Here is a 14635-nt window from a genome sequence, read left to right on the forward strand (position 1 = left end):
GCATGGTGGTGCACACCTGAAGTCCCAGCTGCTTAGGAGGCTGAGGCAGGAGAATCGCTTGAAGCTGGGAGGTGGAGGCTGCAGTGAGCAGAGATCATGCCACTGCACTCCAGCCTGGGCAACAGACGGAGACTGTCTCAAGAGAAAAAAAAAAAAAAAAACCGCAAAACAAAAAGGCTGGGCGTGGTGCCTCACACCTGTAATCCCAGTACTTTGGGAGGCCGAGGCGGGCAGATGACTTGAGGTCAGGAGTTTGAGACCAGCCTGGCCAACATGGTGAAACCCTGTCTCTGCTAAAATACAAAAATTAGCCAGGTGTGTTGGCAGGCGCCTATAATCCCAGCTACTCAGGAGGCCGAGGCAGGAGAATCACTTGACCCCCCCTAAAAAAAAAATCCTAATCCTAACCCAGAAATAAAATGGCTCTACTCATGAATGGGAAAGTTTGTCATCTTTGAGATTTTATATATATAGACACACACACACACACATGTTGTGTGTATATATATATGCACTGTCAGTCAAATATTCACATTCTAAATGACTGTCAGAAATATTCCATGGAAACTTCATCTCTGAAGATTATACAGATTTAAACTGAACATCATCTACCTACAGCAAATCACACTTCCCATCTTTGAACTAAAAGGAACCAGAACTTACCCCACCTCCTAACAAGCAATATTTGGTCCTATTGCTTCTAAACTATTGCAACCAAAATTCCAGTAACCAAAACATTTGCTGTGTTCTCTAGGCATATCAAGTGTTTTATTTAGACCATTTCTGAGGATTTTGCTTTAAAGGCTTTACATGCAGCATTCAAGTATCTCTTAATACAAGACAGTCTAGTCTTTCAGAGATCATGTATCATCAAGGTCTGCAGAGTTTTCACTGTCATTTGCAACAAGAGCCTCTCTGTTCTCGTAAGTCCAGAAGCCATTCAAATCGATTAGAATGGTGGTTACTGTGTCTCCTTGATTACTGTTGATTAAATCCTGAAGAGAGATTTTCAAAGGATCCTTTGGTTTTACCATGTCAAAGATTTCATCCTGCAAGAGAAAAAAAAACTACAATGAAATTTGATCCACTTAATTTCTATCACACATAGTGATCCAAAATTCAGGGCTGTTTGCATCCACTGAAGTACAGAGGAATAAAATTGAGGGCTGCCACTTGGGCTTATGTTAATTTTTTGTTCTACTTTTTTTCTTTTCCATTTAACAGGCAGTTTCCTTTTCTCTACCTACAACCACAAAATTTTATTGGATAACTCCTTAGCTATGTGATAGCTATCCTTCGTTTTATAGATGAAGAAACCAAGGCTCAGTGCCTAATCCAGCTACGTAGGTAATTAGTGGCAGAACTATCTAATGCAGTGTTCAGGGACTGCACGTTAACTAGTTTCTTATATATTTTTCTGTTGCCTTCTAATTGGTGAAACAAGGTTTTGTCTGTAGTTTTTGTTTTTGTTGTTTTGTTTTGTTTTTGAGATGGAGTCTCACTCTGTCATCCAGGCTGGAGTGCAGTAGTGCGATCTTGGCTTATTGCAACCTCCGCCTCCTGGGTTCAAGCGATTCTTCTGCCTCAGCCTCCCGAGTAGGTGGGACTATAGGTGCACGCCACCACACCCAGCTAATTTTTGTATTTTTAGTAGAGATGGGGGTTTCACCATATTGGCCAGGCTGGTCTCAAACTCCTGATGTTAAGTAATCTGCCTGCTTTGGCCTCCCAAATTGCTGGAATTATAGGTGTGAGCCACTGCGCCCAGCCTTGTTTTTTTTGAGACAGAGTTTCACCCTTGTTGCCCAGGCTGGAGTGCAATGGTGTGATCTCGGCTTACCACAACCTCTGCCTCCTGGGTTCAAGCGATTCTCCTGCCTCAGCCTTCCAAGTAGTTGGGATTACAGGCGTGTGCCACCACATCTGGCCAATTTTTGTATTTTCAGTAGAGACGGGGTTTCTCCATATTGGTCAGGCTGGTCTTGAACTCCCGACCTCAGGTGATCCGCCTGCCTTGGCCTCCCAAAGTGCTGGGATTACAGGCGTGAGCCACCGTGCCCAGCCCCTTCTTTTTTGTGTGTGTGAGATGGAGTGTCCTTCTGTCACCCAGGCTGGAGTGCAGTAGTGCGATCTTGGCTCGCTGCAAACTTCGCCTCCCAGGTTCAAGCCATTCTCCTGTCTTGACCTCCCTAATAGCTGGGATTACAGCCGTGTACCACCACACCCGGCTAACAAGGGTTTGGTTTAATTTTTTTTTGCTAACCGTTCAGCTCAATTAAACATCTAAATGTTTCAGAGATAGTGACAAAGCTTCATTTCCAATGTTGATGTCAACATTTTATTAGGATGGGAGAGGGGAGTTCTCTCTGGATATGCATTAGACATCCAAAAAGAAGCTAAATTCTGCTAAAACTTACTGGAACATATAGAAGACCTCCTTCTATATTATGAAGTGTACAACAGATATTTACAGGGAATTAGTACATGTTTTCTAATCTTTTTGTAGTAAAATAACTACAAAATTTGTAGTAAAATAAAATTTGTAGCAAAATTACTGAAAGTGAACAGGCTGTTTGAGGTAGCATACTAAAACTGTTTCCAAGGTAAAAAATCAGTTTACAGTTGAACAGACTGCCGTAGGATATAGACTGTACTGACTGTCTTAATTTTCTTTTTTTTCTTTTGAGATGGAGTTTCACTCTTGTTGCCCAGGCTGGAGTGCAGTGGCACAATCTCAGCTCACTGCAACCTCCACCTCCCGGGCTCCAATGATTCTCCTGCCTCAGCCTCCCGAGTAGCCGGGATTACATGCATGCGCCACCATGCCCAGCTAATTTTTGTATTTTTAGTAGAGACGGGGTTTCACCATGTTGACCAGGCTGGTCTCGAACTCCTGACCTCGGGTGATCCGCCTGCCTCAGCCTCCCAAAGTGCTGGGATTACAAGCATGAGCCACTGAGCCCGGCCCCCTGACTGTCTTAATTAAAATGAATGAATGCTTCCAATGAAAACATAATGATGACAATACTAAAATTATAAACTACATAAATAGTCCAAATGTGGTCTCAGTTCGTAATGATTTAAATATCAGTTCAGAACAAAAAGCAAACACTTGATTCAAAAGTTGCTTTCATATAAAATTTCATGTAATACAAATGACTATCTCATAATTATCTGGTAATACGTAAATTAAAGGAAAAGATAACCTTGACATCTTGAAATGAAACAGGATCTTGTCCATGGATTTTCATTAGTTCCTGTATGGCCTGTATTTAATAGAAATAAATCTGTAAATAAAAAATGAAATACACAACATCCCTCTTTTGCCCTACAACCCCTTTCTACTTATACTTCCTTTCCTATCAGACCACAAACCTCATCATTCTCTCTCTTGCCAATCTTCTTAGCTTTCTTGACCTTATTCCACATCAGTGAGCAAAACCTAAATTCTCGATTAGTGTATTGACCTTTTTAGACCTATAACTATTGAGAACTTCAGGAAAAAAAATAAAAAGATTACGGATTGCTGCTTCTACATAGGAATGTTCTCCAACCTCAAACAGGCCCTCAGCATGGCCTCACAATTACTCTGATCTGCTCCTCTCATTTTCCATGAATGTTATTCCTGCCTTCACTATTCTCTTAAGATCCCCAATCTACTGTCTCCCTTCCTACCCTACACTTTGCTTTCTACGTAATACAAGAAATGGAGGTAGACCTCCCAAAACTCTTCCTTTTCATAAACTTTAACAAAAAAATGAAGAAACTGCTGTCATCCAGTAGGAATACAAAATACTTCAGGTGAGCATTATTCACTGGAAATGTGAAGTTTCAAATTCTTGGTGAATAGTCAACTTTGTTCCTGATGCCTACTCTGTTACCACTAATAATCAGAGTATCCATAAAGGAATCCCTTTGAAGTAGGTAAGAATCTGAGTACACGCTCTGTTAATATAGTAATAGATGGTATGATCTAGAGTGAATCATCCAGACCCAGCTTTATCATTAGGATAGTGATGTCCAAACGCCCTATGAACAGCCCAGGATTATAGGGCTCAGCATTGGACACTTTTTACCTTATCCCATATAACCAAGCCTAAATAAGCTTTGACAAAATGCCTATATGAAATATTTTTAAAGTATTTTTAAAACAATTTAATATTCTAAGAGTAGAAAATACTGTAAAGAAATCTTTATGAAAAAGAGCAGTGTTTAATTTCAAATACATTTATTTTCTTAAGACTGGATTTTTACTTAATAGGTTTGTCTAAAGTAGGGGCATTCCTATGATGGGTTGGTATTTATTTTCTCAGATGAGCCGCTGATATAAGCCCATATAGCATTCAGTTTTTTAAATTTTTATTTTTAGAGATAGGGTCTTACTCTGTCATTCAGGCCGTAGTGCAGTGGCAAATCATGGATCACTGCAGCCTTGACCTCCCGGACTCTAGTGATCTTCCCACCTTAGCCTCTCAAGTAGCTGGGACTGCAGGCATGTGCCACCACACCCAGCTAATTTTTAATTTTTTTGTAGAGATGGAGTCTCCCTATGTTGCCCAGGCTGGTTTCCCAACTCCTGGGCTCAAGCAACCCTCCTTCCCTGGCCTCCCAACGTGCTGGGATTAGAAGCATGAGCGACCACGCCTGGCCTAAAAATTATTTTCATGGTTTATTTATTTCAACATAGCAAATAAAAGTATCTACAACTGGCTGGGCACAGCCTCCCCAGTAACCGGGACCACAGGCATGTGACCACTACACCCAGCTAATTTTTTAAATTTTTTGTAGAAGTTGGGGTTTCCCTGTGTTGCCCAGGCTGGTCTCAAACTCCTGTGCTCAAGTGAACCTCCTGCCTCAGCTTCCCTAAGTGCTGGGATTACAGGTGTGAGCCACCATGCCTGGGGTATGATTTTTAAATTTTTTTTTTCTTTTTGAGACTCATTCTCGCTCTGTTACTCAGGCTGCAGTGCAGTGGCGCAATCTCGGCTCACTGCAAGCTCTGCCTCCTGGGTTCATGCCATTCTCCTGCCTCAGCCTCCCGAGTAGCTGGGACTACAGGCGCCCGCCACCACGCCTGGCTGATTTTTTTGCATTTTTAGTAGAGATGGGGTTTCACCATGTTAGTGAGGATGGTTTTGATCTCCTGACCTTGTGATCCGCCCACCCTGGCCTCCCAAAGTGCTGGGATTACAGGCATGAGCCACCGCAACCCGGCCGATTTTTAAATTTAATAAAAGCATTTACATAACAGATTTCAGAAAGAAATCAAGTTTTTAGTTTTCTTTCCTACTTAAAAAAATATAACTGAGTGAAAGCTGATTTGACTAGATGTAAAATAAAAATATGTAAATACACGTCAGGGGCTGTACTACCATTGGAAATACAAATATGTGATAAATTCTATACTTGTGATGAAAAACTTGTAAGATGCTAAGCAGTTCAGAAAAGGTAGCTCCTTTCCACAGAAATTTTTATAGACTTTGGTAGTTGTAGTTTTTTTTTTTTTTTTTTTTTTTGAGACCGAGTGTTGCTTTGCTGCCCAAGCTAGAATGCAGTGACGCGATTTCAGCTCACTGCAACCTCCGCCTCCTGGGTTCAAGTGATTCTCCTGCCTCAGCCTCCCAAGTAGCTGGGATTACAGGCGTGTGGACCCAGTTATTGGGGAGGCTGAGTGGGAAGACTGCCTGAGCCCAGGAGTTGGAGGTTGCGGCGAGCTATGATCATGCCACTGCAGCCTGGGCGACAGAGCCAGACCCTTTCTCAAAAAAAGAAAAAAATAAATAAAAATCATGAGTTAGGTAAAATGGTTACTAAATATTTAATTTAAACCAAATGATATATCTTTAATTTGCTCTTCTTTTTCTAATTTCCTAAAGTAGATGCTGATTTTAGATCTTTAACATTTTCCAGTATATCCATTCAATACTATAAATTTCCCTCTAGCCACTGCTTTTGCTGCATCTCACAATTTTTTTTTTTTGAGACGGAGTCTCGCTCTGTCGCCCAGGCTGGAGTGCAGTGGCACAATCTCGGCTCACTGCAAACTCTGCCTCCCGGGTTCATGCCATTCTCCTGCCTCAGCCTCCCAAATAGCTGGTACTACAGGCACCCACCACCACACCTGGCTAATTTTTTGTATTTTTAGTAGAGACGGGGTTTCACCATGTTAGCCAGGATGGTCTCTATCTCCTGACCTTGTGATCCACCTGCCTCGGCCTCCCAAAGTGCTGGGATTACAGGCGTGAGCCACTGCACCGGCAGCAACAAAATGATATATCTTAAGGAACAATGACTCACTTACGCAAATGAGACTTACCCTAAAGAAATAATTAAGTGAAAAGACATTCAGGTATCCTTTGTTCTCAATATCAAGCAGTTTGAAAATATATTGTAGAGCTGCAGGTTCCTTTCTGTTTTCTAATGCAAGGACAAAGTCCAAGTAGGTCTTATAGTCCTACAGAACAGAAAATAATGTTCATTAGAGGCCTTAGTTGAAATTAACTTTCAAGTGAATATCTTATGATTTGAAGCTATTTTGCAATCAAAGGTGGCAAATTTAATTTTTTCCCTAAGTTATGAAATGAGAAATCCATTTATATACTTAATATTGGTTTCTAGGAAATTTTTTTCGAGACAGAGTTTCACTCTCGTTGCCCAGGCTGGAGTTGCAATGGCACAATCTCGGCTCACCACAACCTCCACCTCCCGGGTTCAAGCAATTCTCCTGCCTCAGCCTCCGGAGTAGCTGGGATTACAGGCATGTGCCACCATGCCTGGCTAATTCTGTATTTTTAGTAGAGATGGGGTTTCTCCATGTTGGTCAGGCTGGTCTCGAACTCCCGACCTCAGGTGATCCGCCCGCCTCAGCCTCCCAAAGTGCTGGGATTATAGGCATGAGCCACCGTGCCCAGCCATAGGAATTCTATATATAATCTACACAGGACAGTTTTGAGGACATAGTTCTTTTTTATTTATTTATTTTTTTGAGACGGAGTCTTGCTCTATTGCCCAGGCTGGAGTGCAGTGGTGCAATCTCAGCTCACTGAAACCTCTGCCTCCCAGGTTCAAGTGATTCTCCTGTCTCAGCCTCCCAAGTAGCTGGGAATACAGGTGCACACCACTATGCCCAGCTAATTTTTATATTTTTAGTAGAGACAGGATTTTCCATGTTACCTAAGCTGGTCTCAAACTCCTGACCTCAAGTGACCCGCCTGCCCCGGCCTCCCAAAGTGCTGGGATTATAGGCATGCACCACTGTGCCCAGCCCTAGTTCATTTTTTTATGAGAGATTTGCTGTGTTAAACTATAATTTTCTTTCATTATTCTTGTTTTTGAGACAGGGTCTCACTTTATCAACCAGGCTGGAGTGCAGTGGTACAATCATAGTTCACTGCAACCTTGATCTCCCAGGCTCAAGCAATCTTCCCACTACAGCCTCCGAGGCAGCTGAGACTACAGGTGCACGCCATCACACTTGGCTAATTTTTTAAATTCTTTGTAGAGATGGGGTTTTCCTGTATTACCCATGCTAGTCTCAAACTCCTGGGCTCAAGCAATCATCTGGCCTCGGCCTCCCAAAGTGCTGGGACTAGAGGGATGAACTACTGCATCCTGCTTCAAACTTTTGAAACAGATGACTAAGCTATAAACTTATAACTTCATTTCAGTGCAGTTATTTTGAAAAACAAATTTTTTATCTGGAATGAACAGAACAGTATTTTTTTTTTGAGATGGAGTTTCGCTCTTGTTGCCCAGGCTGGAGTGCAATGGCGCGATCTTGGCTCACCACAACCTCTGCCTCCCGGGTTCAAGTCATTCTCCTGCCTCAGCCTCCTGAGTATCTGGGATTACAGGCATGCACCACCACGCCTGGCTAATTTTGTATTTTTAGTAGAGAAGCAGTTTCTCCAAGTTGGTCAGGCTGGTCTCAAAACTCCCGACCTCAGGTGATCCACCCACCTTGGCCTCCCAAAATGCTAGGATTACAGGTGTGAGCCACCGTGCCCAGTCTCAGAACAGTATATTTAAATTGCTATTTTAAAATATTGTTTAAAATTTTTAATTCAGATTTCCAATAAGAAGCTGTCTTGAGATTGCCAGACATTTTACAGTGAGCTGACACTGTTCTCATCCATAAAAAGGCAAAATGGAAAGGCCAGAAAGACATGAAGAGAACAGAAAGCCTTCCCTATAAAAACAGGATACGCACTTTGGGGGGCCGAGGCGGGCAGATCAGAAGGTCAAGAGATCGAGACCATACTGGCTAACACGGTGAAACTCCGTCTCTACTAAAAATACAAAAAAAAATTAGCCAGGCGTGGTGGCGGGCGCCTGTAGTCCCAGCTACTCGGGAGGCTGAGGCAGGAGAATGGCGTGAACCCGGGAGGCGGAGCTTGCAGTGAGCCGAGATCGCGCCACTGCACTCCAGCCTGGGCGACAGAGGGAGACTCCATCTAAAACAAAAACAAAAACAACAAAACAAAACAAAAAAACAGGATACTCAGATTTTTTTTTTTAATGGTAAAAAGTAGTAATTGGGAGGTTCTCACTTAGATAACAATTTTATATTCTTAGAAAAGTTCCTTTCTGCATAAATAGCACTAAAGAGTTAAAGAATGCAGATTGTGATCTGACTTCATCCATAGTTGTAGCCTGATTTTCTCTATTCATCAGGAATCATTATATTAATAATATAAGCTCCTCACTGTCTATTGTTTACAGCTGTGGGAGTTACAAAGTAAATTTTCTGTGCCTTTTCCCCTCTTTTCTTTTGTTGTTACTAATGGTGTTATTTAGCAAACTGCTATTGAAGCTAAATGATAAATGTAAGACCCCCATTCTCATGACAATATGACTATTTTTTAAGCATAACTGGTTTGGGAAATTTATCAGATTCTTTTTTTTTTTTTGAGACGGAGTCTCGCTCAGTTGCCCAGGCTGGAGTGCAGTGGCGCCATCTCGGCTTACTGCAAGCTCCGCCTCCCGGGTTCACACCATTACACCATTCTCCTGCCTCAGCCTCTGGAGTAGCTGGGACTACAGGTGCCCGTCACCGCGCCCAGCTAATTTTTTGTATTTTTAGTAGAGACGGGGTTTCACCGTGTTAGCCAGGATGGTCTCAATCTCCTGACCTTGTGATCCACCCGCCTCGGCCTCCCAAAGTTATCAGATTCTTAACCCATGTTTTTAGCAGCAAAAATGGTGATTTTAAAATGCTGTTTAGAATTTTCCTTCTCAAGTATTTTGCATTGTCCTAATAAAAAGACAAGTGCATGTTATCTTCAGCTGTTCATATAGCCACTTCTAGAGACTAATACAACCTGATTCTCAGAATTAAATCATGGCATATGTGTTACTACATTTGACCTGGTAATTTAATGACGGAACTATCTAAATGAAAATAGCCAGAATAATTTACTAATGTTTCAGCTTTTAAGAGACATGGTCTCACTCTACTGCCCAGACTGGAGTGCAGTGGCCTCATCATAGCTCACTGCAGCCTCAAATTCCTCAGGCCAAGCAATCCTCCTGCCTCAGCCTCCCGAGTAGCTATACTACAGGCACATTCCATCCATGCCCAAGTAATTTTTTTATTTTTTGTAGAGACAGTCTCGCTGTATTGCTCAGGCTAGTTTTGAACGACTGGCCTTAAGTGGTTCTGTGGCCTTGGCCTCCCAAAGCGCTGGGATTATAACCATAAGCTACCAAGCCTGGCCTCAGCTTTTTTTTAAAAAAAAAAAAAACTAGAATGCACTACTGTATAGTAGGTGCACTGACAATGAAATGAACAAAATAAGCTTTTCTATTTGCCCTGAGGCCATAATGCAGATGTTTTAATTTACGTTAAGACCAAAGACTCTGAATCTCAAGTAATTTGATCAGTTTACACATTTTAAAGACACTGTTACACAGTGATATAAATAATGCTGGGCCGAGTGTGGTGGCTCACGCCTGTAATCCCAGCACTTTGGGAGGCAGATCACCTGAGGTCAGGAGTTCAAGACCAGCCTGGCCAACCTGGTGAAACCCCATCTCTCCCAAAAGTACAAAAATTAGCTGGATGCGGTGGTATGCACCCATAATCCCAGCTACTCCGGAGGCTGAGGCAGGAGAATCACTTGAACCTAGGAAGTGGAGGTTGCATTGAGCTGAGATCACACCACTGCACTCTAGCCTAGGCGACAGAGCAAGACTCTGTCTCAAAAAAAAAAGGGCTGTATTACATCAAGAAAAGGGTTTGTGGAAACTCTGGGAGCCTAAACTTTTAAAACTTAGCAGCAGATTTAAACTACTACCATTTCTCCATCATAAGTGAGACACTCCTGGAAAACACGGTCTAAGAAGACATTGGTCATGGTAGCTGTTCCATAGCGTGAGAGTTCTTCTTTACTGAGCATGCCATTGTGATCTTTATCAAGATTCAAGTACTGGCCTTGGGAAGAAAAATAATAAAGACACGTATGACCACAATAAAATTTTAACCAGAAGAATAGACTAACAAAAAGTTTTTTCTTGGTTAATATTTTGATTTTCAAACTATTCATGTTATGATTAGGGTAGTGGCCTATGTGTAATACTATCAGCTACCTTTGCAATCTTGATCAGAAAAACCCTTGGGCTAGAAACAGCCAAAAAAACCCATCATGAAGGCCATAGTCTCTGGGCTGTTTCACTTACATCATTATTTGTTTCCAGTTTGCAGTCTTTTTAAACATTCCTAGGTTTCTAAATTAAATGGAGGTAGAGGCCAACAAAAAGCACTGAAATGCTAGCACTTGAAAGTAGAGATAAGAATGCCAAAAGGAGGTCGGGCGTGGTGGCTCACGCCGGTAATCCCAGCACTTTGGGAGGCTGAGGGCAGATCAGAGGTCAGGAGTTCCAGACCAGCCTGGCCAACATAGTGAAACACCGTCTCTACTAAAAAAAAAAAAAAAAAAAAAAAAAATATTAGCCGGGTGTGGTGGCGAGCGCCTGTAATCCCAGGTACTTGGGAGGCTGAGGCAAGGAGAATCGCTTGAACCTGGGAGGTGGAGGTTGCAGTGAGCCAAGATCATGCCACTGGACTCCAGCCCAGGTAACAGTGCAAGACTCCATCTCCAAAAAAAAAAAAAAAAGGCCAAAGGAGTCAAAAGACCACCCAACAAGATAATGTAGATTAGCTCCATCAGTAGACCCTGGGAATAGCATTTTATCAACAAAGCATGACAATAGCTAATGTTCATAATGATGCTCCTGAGTCAACAAGGATCAAATTACATTCTGTTCTATTGAAAAGGAAGTGTATAACTTAAAAAGGGTTCTGCTGGGTGCAGTGCCTCATGCCTATAATCCCAACACTTTGGGAGGTCAGGGCAGGTGGACTGCTTGAGCCCAGGAGTTTGAAACCAGCCTGGGCAACACAGTGAGATCCCATCTCTTAAAAAAACATAAAATAAATTAGCCAGGCATGGCGCCTGTAGACCCAGTACTGGGGGCGGTGGGGTGGGTGGGGTAGGGGCACTGAGGTGAGAGGATTGAGCCTAGGACTTCAAGGCTGCACTGAGCCGTGATCATGTCACTGCACTCCAGCCAGTGTGACAGAGTGAGACCCTGTCTTCAAAAAGAAAAGGTTGGGGGGAGTCCAAAAAGTTAAAACATCGGTATTTAAGCAAGTAAATTTTGGTAATGTAGAATACTAAAGCTTAAGGTAATTAAATATTTTGATCTTAAGGTGTATCAGTGTATGTATAAAACTGTCCTCTGAACACCAATTTCCTGAAGAATGGATAATTCAAATTTTAGCATTATGATAGGAACATACCATAAACTCTTAGGGCAGAAGGAGCAGAAAACCAATTTGTTTCTTGACTCTCCTTGGACAGTTCCTCATCCCTTAGCTAATGGAACACAAAGACATAATTAGAAGATAGCAACTGTCAAGTGATACAATTAAGTAGTTTAAAAACATTTACCTCCAATAAATCATCTAGGAAGCTGCATGCTAAAATATCTTGAATTTTTATCTTTCCTTTAAGAACATAAAGAAACATAATTAATTTCATTTTAAGAAAAGAGCAACTCAATTAATTAAAAAAAATTTTTTTAACAAGAGCAATCACACAATTGATATTTTAAAGCTTCTAGCTCTTATGCTCCAAAGTCCTTATTACATATTGCTACAAAAAGGGAAATCTTGGCTGGGCGCGGTGGCTCACTGCGTAATTCCAGCACTTTGGGAAGCTGAGGCAGATGGATCACCTGAGGTCAGGAGTTCCAGACCAGCCTGGCCAACATGGTGAAACCCCATCTCTACTAAAAACACAAAAAATTAGCTGGGTGTGGTGGAGGGCACCTGTAATCCCAGCTACTCTGGAGGCTGAGGCAGGAGAATCGCTTGAACCTGGGAGGCAGAGGTTGCAGTGAGCTGAGATCAAGCCATTGTACTACAGCCTAGGGAACAAGAGCAAAACTCCATCCCCACCCTGCAAAAAAAAAAGAGAGAAACCTACAGGCAACATTTAATAACATCTCTACTTGTATACCTCAACTATATAAATCTAAGTGGTAAATTCTAAAATTATACTGATGTCAGATTTTCAAAAAAGTTGTGATTATAGATATAGTACTGCTGGTACACGAACAGGGACACTGTCTCCATTTATTTTTGGCAGTTTCTGGACTAGAAAGCAATACGCAGGTAAACAGGTGTGGTTTAAGAGCAGAGTTTGTTTTGTCTTGTTCTTGTTCTTTTTTTTTTTTTGAGACAGAGTTTCGCTCTTTGTTGCCCAGGCTGGAGTGCAATGGTGTGATTTCAGCTCACTGCAATCTCTGCCTCCTGGGTTCAAGCGATTCTCCTGCCTCAGCCTCCTAAGTAGCTGGGAATACAGGCACCCACCATCACACCCAGCTAATTTTTTCTATTTTTAGTAGAGATGGGGTTTCACTATGTTGGCCAGGCTGGTCTTGAACACCTGACCTCAGATGATTCACCCATCTTAGCCTCCCAACGTGCTGGGATTACAGGTGTGAGCCACTGCACCTGGCTGCTGCTGCTTTTTTGTACAGAAGAGGTCTGTCTTGCCAGGGCTGGTCTTGAACTCCTAGGCACTAGTGATTTCTCACCTCAGCCTCCCAAAGTGCTGGGATTACAGGTGTGAGCCACCACACCCAGCCCAGATTGGAGTTTGAATGCCACTTTTAAATATGTAACCTAGCAAAGTCTCAGTTGCCTTACACATAAAATGTGGACAATAATGTACCTTCCTTATGGGGTTATGAGATGAAAATGAATGAATCCATGTAAAATGCTTAGCATACTACATAAGTCAAAACGTGATATTATTTTGTAAAATTTGAAAAAGTATATATGTGTGTACTTATAGTAGAGGAGTTCAAAAAACACTGTCAGCTACCATATGCTGTGATTGGATTCATAACTGGATTTTTTTTTTTTTTTTTTGGACACAAGGTCTGGCTCTGTTGCCCAGACTGAAGTGCAGTGGCCCGATCTTGGCTCACTGCAACCTCTGCCTCCTGGGTTCAAGTGATCCACTTCAGCAGCTTCCCAAGTAGCTGGGACTACAGGCGTGTGCCACTACGCCTGGCTAGTTTTTTTTTTTTTTTTTTTTTTTTTTTTTGAGACGGAATTTCCCTCTTGTTGCCCAGGCTGGAATGCAATAGCGCGATCTCGGCTCACCTCTGCCTCCCGGGTTCAAGCAATTCTCCTGCCTCAGCCTCTCGAGTAGCTGGGATTACAGGTGTGAGCCACCGTGTCCAGCCAATTTTTGTTTTTTTTTTGTAGAGAAAAAGTTTCACCATGTTGCCCAGGCTGATCTTGAACTCCTGAGTTCAAGTGGTCCACCCAACTCAGCCCCCCAGAGTGCTGAGATTACAGGCGTGAACCACTGTGCCAGGCCCATAGCTGAATTTTCAAGGACAGAAGTACAATCAGGCACTTTGATTTGGACCTTCTCTGTCCTTTCCTCTGCTCCAGTTACATGTAGTTAAGTCTGGGCAGGTTTGAACAGTTAATAAAACAAACTGTTAATGAGGCCATATTTACCAATCCGATCCTTATAGAGAATAAGAAAAATATGCATCACTGGCTAAATGGCTCTCATATTTCCAAATACATATTTTTCATCAAAAAGAGAATAATTCTGCAGTATGTCACACAGCAGAGACAGCAAATTATATGCAAATAACTGGCTTCCTAGAACTGGAAGGAGGTATTTATGACTGACTACCCACTTCATACTTCTTCACTGTTAGGTGATGTCCCCCCATCTGTCACACAGCAGGTTATGGTCAGTGCAATTAAATCATAAAAGATCTTCAGATAAACATAACCAAAGTACTGCTACTGTTTTTTCTACCTTTTTATCTCCTTGAAATTCACCAAATTTTTAATGGCAGTGACAGGAAAATAAATGATATTTTTCAAGAGTTTTCTCTAGTTATTGAGATTTAGATATAATAATATCCTCATAATATCTAAGTTAGATAAGATTTTCTTTTACCTGTTCTTAAAGGATCTAAAAAGAAGAAGAACTTCCTAACTGCTGTACAAACATAAAAGGAGTAGAAAGATTTTTCCAGACCATCTAATTGTGGCAACGTAGGGATAAGTTCCAATATGTAGTTTTCTAAATCCTGA

General features: G+C 41.9%; 1 protein-coding gene across 5 annotated transcripts in view; it reads right to left on the bottom strand.

Annotated features, from left to right (window-relative positions):
* Window positions 1-742: 742 nt before the first annotated feature.
* PPP2R3C (protein phosphatase 2 regulatory subunit B''gamma) overlaps window positions 743-14635 on the bottom strand; it is a 37108-nt gene continuing 23215 nt past the window's right edge. For all 5 annotated transcript variants that reach the window (XM_014347543.5, XM_055097474.2, XM_063596188.1 and 2 more), the window contains 7 exons: window positions 14499-14631; window positions 11952-12007; window positions 11801-11876; window positions 10296-10432; window positions 6317-6454; window positions 3207-3266; window positions 743-1049 (listed from right to left, as the gene is read on the bottom strand). In XM_014347543.5, coding sequence (XP_014203029.2) covers window positions 861-1049; window positions 3207-3266; window positions 6317-6454; window positions 10296-10432; window positions 11801-11876; window positions 11952-12007; window positions 14499-14631 — 789 coding nt within the window. In that variant the 3' untranslated portion in view covers window positions 743-860. The remainder of the gene's footprint in view (window positions 1050-3206; window positions 3267-6316; window positions 6455-10295; window positions 10433-11800; window positions 11877-11951; window positions 12008-14498; window positions 14632-14635) is intronic.

This window comes from Pan paniscus, chromosome 15, assembly GCF_029289425.2.
Source record: "Pan paniscus chromosome 15, NHGRI_mPanPan1-v2.0_pri, whole genome shotgun sequence".
Classification (NCBI taxonomy): domain Eukaryota; kingdom Metazoa; phylum Chordata; class Mammalia; order Primates; family Hominidae; genus Pan; species Pan paniscus.